Source organism: Piliocolobus tephrosceles, chromosome 1 (genome assembly GCF_002776525.5).
Source record: "Piliocolobus tephrosceles isolate RC106 chromosome 1, ASM277652v3, whole genome shotgun sequence".
Lineage (NCBI taxonomy): Eukaryota > Metazoa > Chordata > Mammalia > Primates > Cercopithecidae > Piliocolobus > Piliocolobus tephrosceles.
In genome coordinates, this window is record NC_045434.1 from 178622463 (window position 1) to 178639650 (window position 17188).

Below are 17188 nucleotides of genomic sequence, written 5' to 3' on the forward strand. Positions count from 1 at the left end.
AAAAATTAGCCGGGCATGGTGGCATGTGCCTGTTGTCCCAGCTACTTGGGAGGCTGAGGCAGGAGGATTGCTAGAACCCAGGAGGTGGAGGTTGCAATGAGCCGAGATCAGGCCACTGCACTCCAGCCTGGGCGAGAGAGCAAGATCCTCTCTGTCGCCCAGGCTGGAGTGCAGTGGCCTGATCTCGGCTCATTGCAACCTCCACCTCCTGGGTTCTAGCAATCCTCCTGCCTCAGCCTCCCAAGTAGCTGGGACAACAGGCACATGCCACCATGCCCGGCTAATTTTTGTATTTTTAGTAGAGACGGGGCTTCACCATGTTGGCCAGCCTGGTCTTGAACTCCTGACCTCAGGTGATCTGCCTGCCTCAGCTTGCCAAAGTGGTGGGATTACAGGCATGAGCCAGTGTGCCCAACCAAGAAATATGTTCTTAACAAGAAAGATGAGAAAGGATCACCTACCATGGGACCTGACAAAGTACTTCAGGACTTTTATTCCTTCCAGAAGCAGGTAAGTACCCCAAGTCCTCATCGTATTCCCAGCATAGGGGTTGGCATATGGGGGGAGGTTAACACACAAGCCTATTGGCTGAATGAAAGGTCTGATGGGTATACCTGAGAGAAGGTCCTTAGGGACATGGCTTAAAAAATAAAAATCAGAGAGGGGCAGGGCAGTGAGTCTAAAAGGATGTGGATGCTCACAACTGCTCTTACAATCACGCTACCGTTCATTTATTGAGTGGAAACAGTTCCCTACTTATTGACAATTCATTTATTGAATAGGTAATCAGTAAATACATTCTGTATCAATCTAACACTTAGGCATAAACTACAGCCTCCTACACCCAATATCTGAGGTGTTCTAAGATTTAACTACTCAAATGTTTGATATTTGATAAATTGCTTAAATTCTCTGCAATTCAGTTCCACCTCCTATAACAGCACTTCTGAAAATGTGGTCTGTGAACCTCTGAGGGGTTTCTGAGACACTGTCAGGGAGCAAGTGAGACATGACTATTTTTATAATATTAAACTATTAGCCTTTGTCACTGTGTTGTCATTTACCTAGGATAGGTACAACTGCTGGCACCTGAGCGCACATCAAGGCACTGACCCCAAGCCCTACTAGTTGTTATTACATTTTTCACCACTGTACACTCATAATTTAGGAGAAAAGAACAAAAACTCGACTGCATGTAACAATACCCCTTGATGAAGCAGTAAAAATTATTAATTTTGTTAAATCTTAATCATTGAGTACATGTGTTAAGTCCTCATAAAACACTTTTGGTTGTCTCAAAGAAATATATCTGTGTTGTTTGACTTGTGAATTACACTAGCTGCTTTGTTCATGGAATACCAGTTTTATTTGAAAAAACTTACTGGGCCGGGCACAGTGGCTCATGCCTGTAATCCCTCACTTTGGGAGGCAGAGGTAGGAGGATCGCATCAGCCCAGGAGTTCAAGACCAGCCTGGACAACACAGGGGAGATCCCATCTCTACAAAACATAAAAAATTAGCCAGGTACGGTGGCACGCGCCTCTAGTCCCAGCTACTCAGAAGGCTGAGGATTGCTTGAGCCCAGGAGGATAAGGCTGCAGTGAGCCATGATTATGCCACTGCACTCCAGCAGTGATGCTGCGCAACAGAGCAGTACCCTGTCTTTAAAACACTCTATGAAATAAAATTTTAAAAAAGAAAAAAAGTGACTGACAAACTGTGGCAGACATCTTCTTGAAAATGAATTAAGTGAACGCCTGTCATGCCAAGGAAAACAAGAGTCGGTATCTGTTGCCAGTAATAAAATTCAGGCTTTCAAGCAAATATTAGCATTTCAGAGAAGCGGCATTCACAACTGTGAGCTTGAAGCTTCCCAAAATTCCAAGTTTTTATATTATTATTAGTAATACTAACAAATATAATTTTTAAAATATTTATGGCCGGGTGCAGTGGCTCACGCCTGTAATCCCAGCACTTTGGGAGGCCGAGGCAGGCAGATCACGAGGTCAAGAGATTGAGTCCAGCCTGGACAACATGGTGAAACCCCATCTCTACGAAAAATACAAAAATTAGTTGGGCGTGGTGGTGCACATCTGTAGTCCCAGCTTGGGAGGCTGAGGCAGAAGGATCGCTTGAACCCAGGAGGTGGAGGTTGCAGTGAGCCAAGATTGCACCACTGCACTCCAGCCTGGCGACAGAGCGAGACCCTGTCTGGGAAAAAAAAAAAAAATTATAATAATATTTAACAACATTTAGAGGCTATCCATAGGCCAGTGCACCAATATTTTCTAAATGACCAATGTGTGATGTTATAAAAGGATGCATGGGTGAAAGATCCATTCAGAAGAGACCAATGGGTTTTAGTGTTAACAGTATGAAACGTTCACTGACCTTTCAGATTCCACACTGCAACTAACTTAAGAACCTACCAGGAGCAGTGGCTCACACCTGTAATCCCAGCACTTTGGGAGGTTGAGGCAAGAGAATCGCTTGAGCCCAGGAGTTTGAGACTACCCTGGGCAAGATGGCAAGACCCAATTTCTACAAACAGCCAGGCATGCCTGCAGTCCCAGCTACTCAGGAAGTGCTTGGTCAACAAAGCAAGACATCATCTCTTAAAAAACAAACAAACAAAAAAGTTGTTACTTCCACTGAGTTTTGGTGGATGTCAGAGAATAATAATCACAATTACCCTACGTCCCTTGACTGGGTGTGGTGGCTCACAGATGTAATCCCAGCACTTTGGGAGTCCGAGGTAGGCAGACTGCTTGAGCCCCGGAGTTTTGAGACCAGCCTGGGCAACAAGGCAAAACCCTATCTCTACAAAAAATTTAAAAATTAGCTGGGCGCCAGTGACAGGCGCCTATAGTCCCAGCTACTTGGGAGGCTGAGGCAGCAGGATCACTTGAGCCGGGTATGCGGAGGCTGCAGTGAGTTGAGATTGCTGCATTGCACTCCAACATGGGTGACGGGAGTGAAACCCTATCCTAAAAAAACAAAAACAAAAAAAACTTCTCCTTTTTCCAATTACATATCTGTGCAAGGCTGAATTTTATTCCTATACTCTAACCTAACAGTATATCACAATAGATTGAATCAAGAAGTGACATTAAGGTCAGGCGCAGTGGCTCACGCCTGTAATCCCAGAACTTTGGGAGGCCAAGACAGGAGGATCATGAGATCAGGAGATCGAGACCATCCTGGCTAACACGGTGAAACCCCGTCTCTACTAAAAATACAAAAAATTAGCCAGGCACGGTGGCGGGTGCCTGTAGCCCCAGCTACTCAGGAGGCTGAGGCAGGAGAATGCCGTGAACCCAGGAGGTGGAGCTTGCAGTGAGCCAAGATCGCGCCACTGTACTCCAGCCTAGGCGACAGAGTGAGACTCCGTCTCAAAAAAAAAAAAGTGACATTAAAGAGATTTGCAAACTTGCAGGAAAATGGCAATCTTTTGTTTTTGTTTTAGAAAAGTTATTTTTAATCTAAAAAAATTGATTATTTTAAATCAATCTGCTTTAACTTCTAATAAGAATAAATACTTTTAGATATAACCCAGAGAAACACAGGCTCTTTGGGGTCTCTAACTTGTAGAAAATGGAGTCCTGAAACCACTGTAAGTTAGAGATAATACCACATACTTCTCAGAGTGGGTATGAGAAGATAAAGAGATACTTGAAATAACCACTTAGCATAGTCCCTGGCACACTGTACCAGCTTAATAAATTACAGCAAGGGCCAGGTGTGGTGGCTCAAACTCTTGTAATCCCAGTGGTTTGGGGGCCCAAGATGTAAGGATTTCTTCAAGCTGGGAGTTCAAGACCAGCCTGAGCAACAAAGCAAGACCCTTGTCGCTACAAAAAATTCAAAAATTAGCCAGGCATGGTTGCATGTGCCTGTAGTCCCAGCTACCTGGGAAGCTGAAGCAGGAGTATCACTTGAGGTCAGGAGTTTGAGATTGCAGTGAGCTATGATACAGCCACTGCACTCCAGCCTAAGTGACAGAGAGACCTGGTCTCTCAAAAAAAAAAAAAATAAGGCCAGACACAGAGGCTCATGCCTGTAATCCCAACACTTTGGGAGGCCGAGACGGGCAGATCACTTGAGCCCAGGAGTTCAAGACCAGCCTGGGGAACACAGCAAAAGCCCATCTCTACAAAAAATTTAAAAATTAGCAGGGTGTGGTGGTGCGTGCCTGTAGTCCCAGCTACCAGGGAGGCTGAGGTGGGAGGATCACCTGAATCCAGCAAGTTGAGGCTGCAGTGAGCTGAGATTGTGCTACTGCACTCCAGCCTGGGCGTCAGAGTGAAACCCTGTCTCAAAAATAAAATGTAAATAGGCCGGGTGCGGTGGCTCACACCTGTAATCCCAGCACTTTGGGAGGCCAAGACGGGCGGATCATGAGGTCAGGAGATCGAGACCATCCTGGCTAACACGGTGACACCCCATCTCTACTAAAAATACAAAAAGTTAGCCAGGCGTGGTGGCGGGTGCCTGTAGTCCCAGCTCCTCGGGAGGCTGAGGCAGGAGAATGGCGTGAACCTGGGAGGCGGAGCTTGCAGTGAGCTGAGATTGCGCCACTGCACTCCAGCCTGGGTGACAGAACGAGACTCCGTCTCAAAAAAAACAAAAAAATAAAAAATAAATAAAATGTAAGTAAATGATAGCTATACTACTGCTATGAGTACTACTAATGTCCCCTTTTCTATAAGTCTACCTTATAACTATGAATGTGCTTTTAGCAACTGAGTGGCTAATGTGGTATAAACATGGGACAGTACCTGATTTGTTAAAGGAAAAAATTGTTTCATTCCTCTCTACTTTGGTTAGTCTACCAACTGAAAAGGCAAGGTGGGGGTAGGGGAAACCTGAACTAAGTCCTCAATACCAAGCCAGACCTAGAACTAGGTCCATGTGGGGCCACCGTGTCTCAGGTGTTAATAACATAAGCAGGCCAGTGGTGTCTCCAGGCAGTTTCTACTTAGCCCTAAAGCCCACTGTGAAGAAACAAAAGCAGATTCTATACCTCTACTAAGAGGGCCTGGTAGAAAAGAGAGGTGGATAATTCTCCTAAAATCACACAGCTACTAGGCAATGAATCTGGTATTGGCACAATTGATTCCAAAGCCTGGGCTCTCCTATTGCACTAGAATGCCCTCAAGGACAATTTAGACAGCCAACAGTTGCAGGTTTCAAGGAATTGCAGAAATACTGATTCCCAGGTACTTCTAGGGAATATAGGGTACCCTGGCAGCATGCAGTTTTCTTTGCAAGTAAAGACTGGTACAGATGCTTCTTTCTGTTTGAGGACCAGGTGACGGGACCATGGGCCTGGCTAGAAGAAGCAGGCACACACACACAGTCTGCCAGCCAGACCTTAGAAACATCCCCCATTCCAAACTGCCTGAGAAGCTCCGTGCAGTTATTACCACTATGTCCTCAGGATAAAGATTGTCACTGAAGGAGCCATCATCAAAGTTGACTTCATAGAAGGTCTCGGTGGTGAGCCTGACCACTTCACACTGGTAGAAGCGCCCATTCTTATGCTTGCTAATGACTTTCTGGCCTGCAGTGATGCTTTGCAAGGCCCCCTTGGCACGCTGGAAAAAAACAGAGGCTTCGGTTACTCACATGTGGAGTTGGCAGGCCTGGCATATGGAGACCAAGATCAATTAGTTCCTCCTTACCAGGGAAAGATAAACATGGGAAAGTAAAAGTAAAAAGGAGAGAAGAGATGGGAGCTAAAACAAGCCTTTCCAGATACCCGCCATCCCAGCCAGGACACTGGAAGAGACCAGTACCACATTTTTCTCCATAAATTTAACTCCTCCCATAAATTTAGCTAGTCCACAACTGGCCCTTATACCACATTGTCTTACCCAGAACCCTCTGAACAACAACAAGGACTTCTCTGATCTTGCCAAGAACTGACATCAAAGTATGGAAGGAAAGACTCAATAGGTGCCCTGAGGCCGGGGCCCCAGGCAAAGCTGCACCACATCTTAGCATCGGCATTACCCTCAGGGCTAGGGCACAAAGACTTAAGTTTCCCAGATGTCTCCAGCTACACACGACGAACTGTCCCCCATTCCAAGGGCCCTGCCATTGCCATCTCTGGTGCCCTCACCATGTCCTTCTCATCCTGAACTTGCCCTTGATGCAAACAAGATCACAAAGCATGTGACAGCCTCATTTCCAAGTGTGCCTGCTAGCCTGCCCAGGCACTCTGCCCCAGCCATGCTGGCACCCCTTGCTGTTCCCTGAATGAGTATGCCACATGTGCTGCCACCCAGGGCTTTGGCACTGCTGGTTCTTCTACCTGAGATGCCATTCCCCAGTTACTTGCACACTGACTCCCATCCCAGTATCAACTTATTGATGTCATTCCTTACTACTTAATCTTCCATTCCCCTTATCTGACTTAATTTTTATCCCTGCACTTCTCACCATCTGCTATACTGTGTATTTACTTGCTTCTATGTATCCTTCAACTATACTGTATGCACCAGAAGGGCAAGGACTTTTTTGTCTTGTTCAGTGGTATAGTCCTGGCACCTAAAACTGTGCCTGGCATATAGTAAATGCTCAATAAATATTTGAAGAATAAATCAGTGAAAAAAATACTAACTCATCAGTCCCCCCAATTTCCTCATAGCACCAGCAGTCTACAGCTGCCAGCTTAAGCATGTGGAGTACTAATGATTATCACAAAATAACTATTCTATGTATGAAAAAACTCCTATTTCCCTATCTTATCTGTGACTTGTACTACCTCAAGTTTTTACCTGCGTCAAGGGCAAGTTCACAATGAGAAGGGCATGGTGAGGGCACCAGAGATGGCTATGGCAGGGCCCTTGAGACACTCCGGAGTCTCATTCTCACTAGAATATGTTCCCATCTTCCTAAGGTCTTAACCATACCCCTGACCACCTGTCATGTTCAACATCTTTATGAAAAAGAATGCAGTCAGCCAACCAGGACTTTTCTGCAATCCCAAATGGCAGAGTGAAAAGTTCATCCTTCTGGGCTGGCCGTCTATCACGTTCTTCCTTTGATTATGTATTTACCACATTGCTGTCAAACCTGTATGATTGTCTTCTCTATTAGATTGTAACTTACTCATGGCAGAGCCTTCCCCGACTACGGTCTGGCATCTGATCTGACTACCCCACAGGGACACTCCAGTTTGTGGTACTTAGTGACCACCACACCAGCCCTGCCTTCTCTGTCGAATGTGACCCTCCCTCCTCCCACTGCCTTGCTTCACTTTCTCAGCTGCTTTCACTGGTTCATGCTCTGCTACCTGCTCCTCCCACTGGGAATCTCCAGAGCCCAGTTTCTAATGGGAACTAGATTTAACTATGCTGTTAAATGCTAATAGCCAAATCTTTACCCTCACAGTTACTCTCCAGAATGCTCAGCGACCTTAGCATTTACTTTCCTCTTTCTCATCCCTCCCTCTCTCCCTTGCAGAGCAACACTGCTTCAACTCAGTTCCTGATTGCAGTTACTAACATCACATTAGCATCCTTCCCATCTCTCAAGGGATTAACCTGAGTCATCTTCAGTATTCACTCCCCCTTTCCTCCTCCTCTCCCCTTCTCAACCCACGAGGGTCATCAAATCCTATCAATTCTACCTGTTGGGAGATCTCAAAGTTAAATGTACCCCAAAGCCCTGCCTATGTGTTCCCATTTCAGACCTCACTCTCTCCTAGGCTAACTGGTTTTCTGGCCTCGAATTCTTACTCTGAATCCTCTCTTCAAACAAACACCTAAGTGATTATCAAAAACTATAGTTCAGAATCAAAATATTCAACAAGTTCTCCTCATCCAGTGAAGAGAGGTCAGAGTCCTGAGAGTGGCAGTGCAGGGCCTTCATCCTCTGCCGTTGTCCGCCTCTCAGGCATCACACTCCCACACACAGTCATACTCCCATAACCAGTCTTTCATGGTCCTTCTTCCAGGACCTGCTCGTTCTGTTTCTGAAGCTCTGCACACAACAGTCTCTGCACACAATTCCTTCTTATTGTTTAAGACCCACTTCAAATGCCACCTTCTACCCAATCCTCTTCGTAGCTCCTCTAGCTAACATTACATGTCACTTTTTCTCTAATCTTTACCATTCAGAGAACTGCAGCAATCTCTATGTCTGGCAATTCATGGTTAACTCTTGGGAGCCCTCCCCATTTGTTCTCAACATTTTCAGAGGTTCTGCATGTCCCGGACACTAGGTTAAGTAATAAGGATGCCCACAGTAATAAGATACGGACCCTCAAGGAGTTTATCCTGATGGAGAGGCAGACAAGTAAAGAGATAATCAAAAGGAATCAACTACAAGCAGTTTGGTGTTACTGGATTATGGAGTACAAGGCAGGGAGTAGAGATGGACAGGGGCCATCTCTCAATCTCTTAACTCATTAGCACTCTTCATAATGCAGAATGCTTGAGGAAATTGTTCCTGACACAGTAAATGGAAAATATGCAGAGAAAATGATCATGAAAAATGTCAAGAGGATTCTAGAATGGCACCCTCTCTCACCTCCAAATTAGGAATCTTGTGCCGAAAGCAGGTAATGAAGACCACAAAAGGCCAGTCGTCAGGCTGCATCATCACACCGGCAGCCTGGGCGCAGCTCACATGGAAGGCAGTTGGGCAGCGGCCATGAGAACACTGCACACAGCAGCCAGCAGTTCTTTTCCTCCGCTTCTTACAGAAGATACATTTCTGCAGCACAGGGGAAGAAAACCAGTGATTGCAGGAACTGACACTACAGCTTCCTCTATTGTTCCCCTCCCAAATGCAAAGTCAAGCAAGCAAGAGTCCCTCCCAAAATACAAGGACACACCAGCCTGCTCTAATCCAGGTCTGGTTACAACTTTATCCACCAAGAATTTTTTTTTTTTTTTTTTTTTTTTTTGGAGACAGAGTCTTGCTCTGTTGCCCAGGCTGGAGTGCAGTGGCACAATCTCAGCTCACTGCAACCTCCGCCTCCCAGGTTCTAGTGATTCTCCTGCCTCAGATTCCCAAGGAGCTGGGATTATAGGTGCACACCACCACTCTCGGCTAATTTTATATTTTTAGTAGAGTTGGGGTTTCACCATGTTGCCCAGGCTGGTCTTGAACTCCTGACCTCAAGTGATCCACTCACCTCGGCCCCACAAAGGGCTAGGACTACAGGCGTGAGCCACCACACCTGGCCTCCACTAAGGAATGTAACCACAGAGTGAGAATCACAAACTCTAACCAAAACCAAGGGACAGAGGGGGGTCCCTGTTCTCTTCTACCCAGGTATTTGTAAGTCGGGAAATTCTGTAGTCTACAAACCCTTACCAGTTTGAAGCGGGGCAGGGGGATTTTGCTCACATCCACTGGACTTCTTTCTGCAATGTTGACAAACCTTGCTTCCAGAATTGCCACAGCACATGAAACATGGACCCACCTGCCAAAAGGCAAAGGCTCCCTCAGTCACCTCTGGGCCCAAAGTTCTGTGGCCTTCTCTTCTCATGTGGGCCTGCTGACAGTGCTTCCTCCCTCAGCTGGGTGACCACTGACTCCCACCAGCACGTGCCTGGGACCCAGGACAGTGAGAACCAGAACCGTCTCTCCTCTGAGTATGTGGAAGCAGTGTCACCCCCACTGCTGCCACTGCCCACTGCCCTAGGTTAGCACAGGATCATGCTTCTTATACCACTCACTGTCTGTCGAAAAATGAGCAGAGCCGCAGGCTAATGGTGTGTGGCAGGTTTCAGGGAGTGAGAATAAATTGGAGAGCTCCATGCAGACCTCTTTACCACAGGACCCAAGTGCTTCCTGAAAACGTCCCCGGCTGTGCCCCAATCTGCCAGTAATCACAGCTCTCTCTCTTGGCCTCTGCCCAAACCTCTCCCCCAGGCTGAAATGACCTCTCCCTTCTGCTCCCTTTTTCCATAGCTGACTCACTCTTTAATCCTTAAGGTTTGACCCAAGCCCCACTTACTCTGAGAGGAGAGGTGTATTCAACGGACATCCTTAAGAACTAAAATAAGTTGTGGACATTTTGGGAAACTAGCATGCACCAAGAGGAAAAGAACTAAAATGGTGACAACTCTTAAAACCATGCTACGTGAAAACCTACAACAGACAACACTGGGGCTCCATGAAGCTGTCTGCAGTACTAGTGGGGCTGTCTTTTTAGAGTAGGAACGGATTTGTTCTGTGTGGCCCTGGAGGGAAGAACAGGCATTCAGAGGTAAAGGTGAGAGGTTCAAGCAGAGCCATTTCCACTCCAAATAAGAATGTTCCCAGCACCATCCTGTGATTGTGAGGAACACAGTGACCTCAAATAATGGCAGCAAGTGCCTTTGAAGGAGCAGCAGCAGCAAGCAGAGCAGCCATCTCTCAGGGACGGCATGACAAGGACTCTTGACGGCTGGACCGAACATATGCTGCAAGTTGCCACGGGATTCTACTTAGAAGCAGGATACTCAGCGTTGACCTGCATGCACCATGCCCTAAACAGCCAGCTCTCCCACGTCAGAAACCTCATTCATCTTACATTTCCACCTCAGAGCAACCAAGCATATGTCTAAGCACAAAGATTCACTCCATAAAAATGAGTTGCCCAACAGCTGAGAAGCCCAGAAACTTCAGTAGATTTGGTTCCATAGTGGGTGGGCCTGTCTGAGCTCTCCTCAGTGTCCTCCTTGAGCACACTCGCTTCATTCCAAACAGCAGGTCTGAGCCAGGGAGTTTGCCATGTGGAGAAGTGCTTGCTAGCCTGTGGCCGCCTCTGCCCACCAGCGCCAGCTGTGACAAGGTGAATGTCCCGACTCCAGCCCACACAGTCCCTGCGCATCACCTTCACAGCCTTCATATTCTCATGAGTCCATTCTTAGCGCCTCCAAAGGAGGATGTCATTGACATCTCTGCTGCAGAGGAGCAGCTGGAGTTGGAAAGTCTGGGACTGCTTGGCTCCCTTAGCATTCCATTTTTAAAATGAGTCTTGGAGATGCTATTCCAGCTCCACACGATGTGCTTCCCAAATCCTCATCAGTCATTCAGAAGAACAGCTAGTGCCCTCACAAAGACACTGTGTGCTTCAGAACTGAGCCTGTGCATTCCAAGGCACTGCTCAGGAAACTTACCTGTCATCATTTGCTCTCTGCAGGGCCCCTCCTCGTAATGAGCATAAACAGCAGTCCTGCCAAGAAAGGAGAGGGAGGAAAAAGTGGTTAACACCAAGTCATTAACATTCAATCTGCTCTCCCCTGGACCTGCTTTGGGCAACTCCTCCACATAAGAAAGCAGCATAATAGCACGTGGGGCTTCACCCAGGCAGCCCCTGCACCAGGACACCCTGTCGGAAGGAGAGGCCACTCAGGGCTAAAGTGTGCCAAGTATTCGCATGACTTCATATAATCCTCTTCACTGTTACTGCTAATAACAACTCTTAGCAAAGTCATGAAAGATACTTTGCTCAAACTAGAGGCACGACAGGGATCTGACTGCTTCTTTTGTGGGCTAGGTACAGCCAGGTTCCAGGGGTACGGTGAAGAGAAAACTGCACAATGAATCATCTGAGCCCCTTTCTGAGGCTCCAACTCAAAATGGCTAAATTCTTTTAAGGGAGTTATTGTTCTTCCCACACGAAGACCACTAGTTGGTCTTCACATAATGGAGCTAACACAGCGTCCAGACTCCGTTAAGTGGGCAGCAACCACTCTCACTGTCATAGGATTTACTCTCACAATACTTGCTCTCTGACATCACCGCATACCAGACCCTATGCAGACTGCTGGGAATAGTGAGTCCAACATGAAATCGTCCGGCCCTGAATATGCACCAAGACTTACGGTGAAGACAGTAACCACGTGGGATCACTCACCTCCTCCAGGGCATTGGCTGAACAGCGAGAACACATCCAGTCTTCAGAAGCCTTTGCAGGGGGGACCCCATAGCAACCTAACAGGGACACCAAGATGTGCAAATTAAACCCAGTGGTCGGAGTCGAAAGGGAGATTTGCAATTCCTTTCCATATACCACCTCCCAAAGCTACAACCAAATCTCACAGAAACCCTTTAGTTTTCTTTAGTCTGAGTCCCCAGGACTCAGGCATATAGTATGGCTCAAAGTCTCAAAAAGTCAGAAACTGTAGATTCACTGGTACAAACACCTAGTAAGTGGCAGGGACTAATCCCTTTCTGCTATCTGCAACCAAGAGGATGGCACAGAGATGCCTAGTGCCAGTATGGACCCCTGGAGACACAGAAAAAATCAGCTAGCAACAGACTCTCCCAATAAAACATCAACAATCTTTTAGGGGCTGGGAGGCCAGGAGGTAGCAAGAACTTCCAGCAGGCAGGCCTATACTCTTGGGACAGGACACACAGAAAGGTGAGCAGCACTCACTGGCATGGACCCGGACGCTGCACTTCTTGCAGGAAACAAGTATGCTGGTGCCATCCTCCTCAAGGTAAGGAGTAGAAAGGTTGATGTCTGTGCTGCAGCCAGTCGAAGTGAAGCACATTTCCGGAATCAATGGCTTGGTCCTCTGCTTCTGAGGGGCTAAATCTGAAGCATTTCCGCAGTTCTGATTAAAGCCTCCAAACTCAACCTAAGGGGAAAGAACAAGTGTACACCTCAGTGAGTACATGTCTATGCTCTTAGCCTTCCACCTGCTCTATCAGCAGAAAGCTGGCTCTCTTACCGAGCTGACTATGGCTACAGCTCCCAGGTGCACAGCCATTATCCCGGAGCTGCTAATTGAAGTTACCTCTAATGACTCAAATTCAATTTCTCACAGCAGCATTATACAAAGACCCCTAGGGGACAACTGAGAAAAGGGAGCAAGGTAAGAGGCAACTGGGATTTCAATCTTCCCAAAGCAAGTGGTAACAAAATGCACTGAGAGGCCAGGCGAGGTGGCTCATGCCTGTAATCCCAGCACTTCAGGAGGCCAAGGCAGGTGGATCACCAGAGGTCAGGAGTTCGAGATCAGCCTGGCCAACATGGTGAAACCCCATCTCTACTAAAAATACAAAAAATAGCTGGGCGTGGTGGCGCATGCCTGTAGTCCCAGCTATTTGGGAGGCTGAGGCAGGAGAATCGCTTGAACTGGGGAGGCAGAGGTTGTGGTGAGCCGAGATCATGCCACTGCACTCCAGCCTGGGTAACAGACTGAGACTCCATCTTTAGAAAAAAAAAAAAAAAAAAAAAAATGCACTGAAATGTTAGCAGCTAGGCTGCTACTGTGGGCTCCCTTATGTGCTACACCATGCAGTGACCCCACCCAGGGAGTGTACCCAGAGCAGATGCTCCTAATAGGCCAGCACTAATTGCCTCTTGTGGTGCCTGTTAGCAGGTCACCTGAGCTGCAGAGCACTGTTACATGGCTGGAGCCCCACCTGTGTGATTCCTGGCTCAGGGTCCCTCCAGGAAGAACTTATATCCACATACTTCCCTTGGCAAACTATACTGATTGCAAATATCTGCTGGATGGCACCTGCATCCCCATTCCAAGGATGAGGCCCAGAAAGATGTCAACCCCAGAGCCTATGCCATTTGTGAAGCTCCTACTTAGTAGATCTGCTTATAGTAAGAACCCAGCCATTCACTCCCCTCATAGGCAAAGGCTTTGGTTTTGCTTTTTGTCAATGGAAAGATTTAGCGAGTTCCTAATCCAAAGTGTGTTGGTCTGAGGTTCCATTTTCAGCAAGCATGAATCGGGGGCCCTGCCAGCCTCAGCAGTAGCCATGCTACTTTAACCACCAGGGCAGGTTAAGGACCACTTATCTACCTGCCACGCTGTGCAGGTTCCAGCTGAGACTGAGCTGGTCCCCTGGCACCTGCTGCTGTGAATGCCTTTCTGGCATCCTAGAGCTGGACCCAGAGAGATCTATCAGTGAATCCATAGATGCCCTACAGTATGAAGCACACAGCTGAGCTCAGCAGTCTTGCTTCCCAGCCCCTCCTCACATATCGGGCCCTTGCTTCTACCCCTCCCAAGTTCCTTCTGCTACTGGCAACACCCATTGTGGCAATGGGAAAAGAAAAACAACATTAGAGGATCTGGCTTTTCAGCTGAAGTTCAGACTGTGGTAAAGAAATTAGTTCTCCACACTGGCCAGGACTACAAACCACTTGGCAGGAATAACCACGGACCAGAATAAGAAAAATGCAGATTGCTCTGCAAACAATGATGTCTGTGGTGAGTGCATGTGCAAAGGGGAGCCTAAGCCCACCCTCAGCTCATCTCCAAAGCCTTCTCAATTGAAACCCACGTTGCTGGGTTATCTGCCTGGAGAAGACTGACCAATACACAGATGGGGCAGAGAATGCCAGAGATGGAGGTGGCCTTTCCCAAGACAATCAGTGACAAGCTATATACTCACAATTAAATCTAGCTTCCCTCTGATTGCTGGTCCTGGGTAAACAGAGTGCATGAAGCTGGCTTACCTGATGGTAAGTCTGGAAGATCATACAGACAGCGCAGTGAGGGGCCTGCTGGGCCATGGTCTCATTGAATTCCTTCTCAGCCTCAAAGTTTGGAGGTCGGTTCTGCCACAGTTGGCTCAGAGGCTTGGCCCAGGCCTCTGTCTCCTCAGCCTCTTCCTCAGGGGTCAGCTGTTCAGATGTCTCTAGCGGAGGAAACAGAAATGTGAGTCAGCACCAACCCTGCACATGTGTGGCTCTGCCTGGAAAGTAGATGAGTTCAACTAGGACTCCTGGTCCTAGGTTTGGACCAAGGGTGACTCCTGGATTCCTAAGGATGATAAAGGCAAAGGATGGAAGAACTATCAGTAGACTCCTTCAGTATCTTGATGATGTGTAGGCAGTCCTGCCAATACCCGATTCCCTGGCCAAACTGACTGATGGCCTCCAATTTTCCTCCTGTCCCATGAGCTCAGCTTGCTCTGCTCTCCCTTAACAGCTGCCACATTCAGCCCCTCTGCCCAAGGACAGCAGAATGAAGCACCATCTTGCCAGAAACCATCTTATTTGCTGCCTCCAAAATGTCAGCCTGTTAAGTCCTTTACCTTTTAGAGTTTTCCCTTTAGTGCAGCTAAACAAGGAAGGAAAATAACAGGGAATTGGCAAAGCTTAAAAGTTGTAATATCATGGTCCTTGGCCAGGATTTTCCAGCTTCCTCTGGAAAGGTCAGGGGTATGTACCTATTCTGGACAAGGCTCCCCAACCCCTCCTAGCTCTGCCTCAGAAGAAAGCGGAGCTACATGTCCAAGATGATTCCTCTTCCCAGCCACAAGATGTGATGTCCTAACGCTGGCAAACAATATCCTGCAGGCTGAATCCAGCCCACTCGGGAAGTTAAGAATTGTTTTTACATCTTTGTGATGGGGTCTCGCTATGCTGCCCAGGCTGGAGTACAGTGGCTATTTACATGTGTGATCATAGCCCACCACAGCCTCAAACTCCTGGACTCAAGTGATCCTCCCATTGCAGCCGCCCAAGCAGCTTGGATTACAGGCACATGCCACTGCACCCAGCTTTGTTTTTACATTTTCAGCATTGGGGCTTAAAAAAAAAAAAAGACAGTGACAACCACAGAGACTAATGAGGGCTGTAAAGCCTAAAATACTGACTTCCTGGCCCTTTATATATCCCTGGTCACGCCAGATGGTGTCTCCTAGGTACGCTAGACAGCAGAACATACAACTCATCAGACTTCACCAAGGCCTGGAAAGGAAAAATCCCCTTTGGGTGCATCTTCCTACAAGAAAGGGACATACTGCTAAGTGGAAATCATAAAAAGTTTGCTCACAAAACTCATATAAGTGATGAAGGTGCACATTTCCCAGTTCTTCCTAAATCAGTAAAACATGGGCATAGTCCACAAGCTCCCAGCAGAAACAAGGAAACAGAAACAGGGAAGTAAAGGAAACGCCAAAATTCTGAAGGTTATGAGTAAATGAGGGCAGTCTTTGGTAGATGTCCAAAATGTTTCTCCAGATGCTCTACCATGCGAGGGAGATAAGAGAAGCTACAGTTGCTATGCCCTTCTTTGGCAAGTGTGACCAAGCAAGGCCCAAGTATGCGGCCCCTGAAAGGAGACTGGCTCTGTGCCAGCCCCATCACACAGGGCATCCTAGGGGATCCCTGCATCTCACTGTGAGTGGCATCATCAGTCCTCAGCTATGACCCTCCTTCTTCCCAAACAGAAGTGCTTTCTCAAAGGCCCCTGAAATCTGTTCAAAGCAGCCAAGGAGAGCTCTGGTCTGTACTTCCATTAGGTGCCTGTTTCTTCATTTCTGGCAACTCCAGCTCAGTGCAGATAGTTTTCTACACTGCCCTCACAGTCATGTTTAATCTGAAGGCATCTGGCAGCTGCCATTGTGCGCCACCTCAGTGTACCGTAAGGACACCAACGCAGACAATGAAAATCAACCCCTATATGCCCCATCGTTCAGTTGCAATCAGGAGCCATGGTGCCCAGAACCCAAGCACAGATTTTTTTTCGTTATCCTGGCCAAACAGGAGTGACCAAGATAGAATGGAAGAAACAGAAACAGACAGGCAGGCTCACACTCACAACTAAAAAATTAACACACTGACATCTGTTTCATTTACAAAGCCAAAAGTGGCCCCAGATCATTCCATTTGTGAATACTGAATGATGAGGGAAAATGTTCACTACGTTAAGTGAAAATTGCAGGAAGCAAAATTACACAGTTTACATACATAAAATTTCATTGAGCTGTACAGTTAAAATGTGTGCATGTCACTGAATTGTTATGTTTGAATTGAAATTTTTTTAAAGTAGGGGGAGGGGCATACAACACTAAAGAAACATAACTTCCAAATACAGTATGTGACCTTAGCTTTGTTATATTAGAGTTCAAAAGAAATATCTATAAACAACATTCTTGGGACAAGGACGGAAAGATGGTCATGGACTGAAGATTAAAGGATATTATGGGGCTGGGCGTGGTGGCTCACGCCTGTAATCCCAGCACTTTGGGAGGCTGAAGTGGGCGGATCACTTGAGGTCAGGAGTTTGAGACCAGCCAGCCCAACATGGCAAAACCATGTCTCTACTAAAGATACAAAAATTAGCCGGGAGTCGCAGCACACGCCTGTGATCCTAGCTATTTGGGAGGCTGAGGCAGGAGAATCACTTGAACCCAGGAGGCAGAGGTTGCAGTGAGCCAAGATCATGCCACTGCACTCCAGCCTGGGCAACAGAGTGAGTGA

The 17188-nt window shown here is 47.2% G+C and overlaps 1 protein-coding gene across 4 annotated transcripts in view; it reads right to left on the reverse strand.

Moving 5' to 3' along the window:
- KDM4A (lysine demethylase 4A) overlaps positions 1-17188 on the reverse strand; it is a 56800-nt gene that overhangs the window by 2537 nt on the left and 37075 nt on the right. For 3 of the 4 annotated variants that reach the window (XM_023221367.2, XM_023221368.1, XM_023221369.1), the window contains exons 13-19: positions 14435-14616; positions 12389-12593; positions 11864-11940; positions 11124-11179; positions 9331-9439; positions 8539-8724; positions 5427-5597 (exon numbers count right to left, since the gene is read on the reverse strand). In XM_023221367.2, coding sequence (XP_023077135.1) covers positions 5427-5597; positions 8539-8724; positions 9331-9439; positions 11124-11179; positions 11864-11940; positions 12389-12593; positions 14435-14616 — 986 coding nt within the window. Of the gene's footprint in view, positions 1-2250; positions 2615-5426; positions 5598-8538; positions 8725-9330; positions 9440-11123; positions 11180-11863; positions 11941-12388; positions 12594-14434; positions 14617-17188 lie in introns of those variants that run through there. The other variant, XM_023221370.1, reaches the window with a different exon arrangement.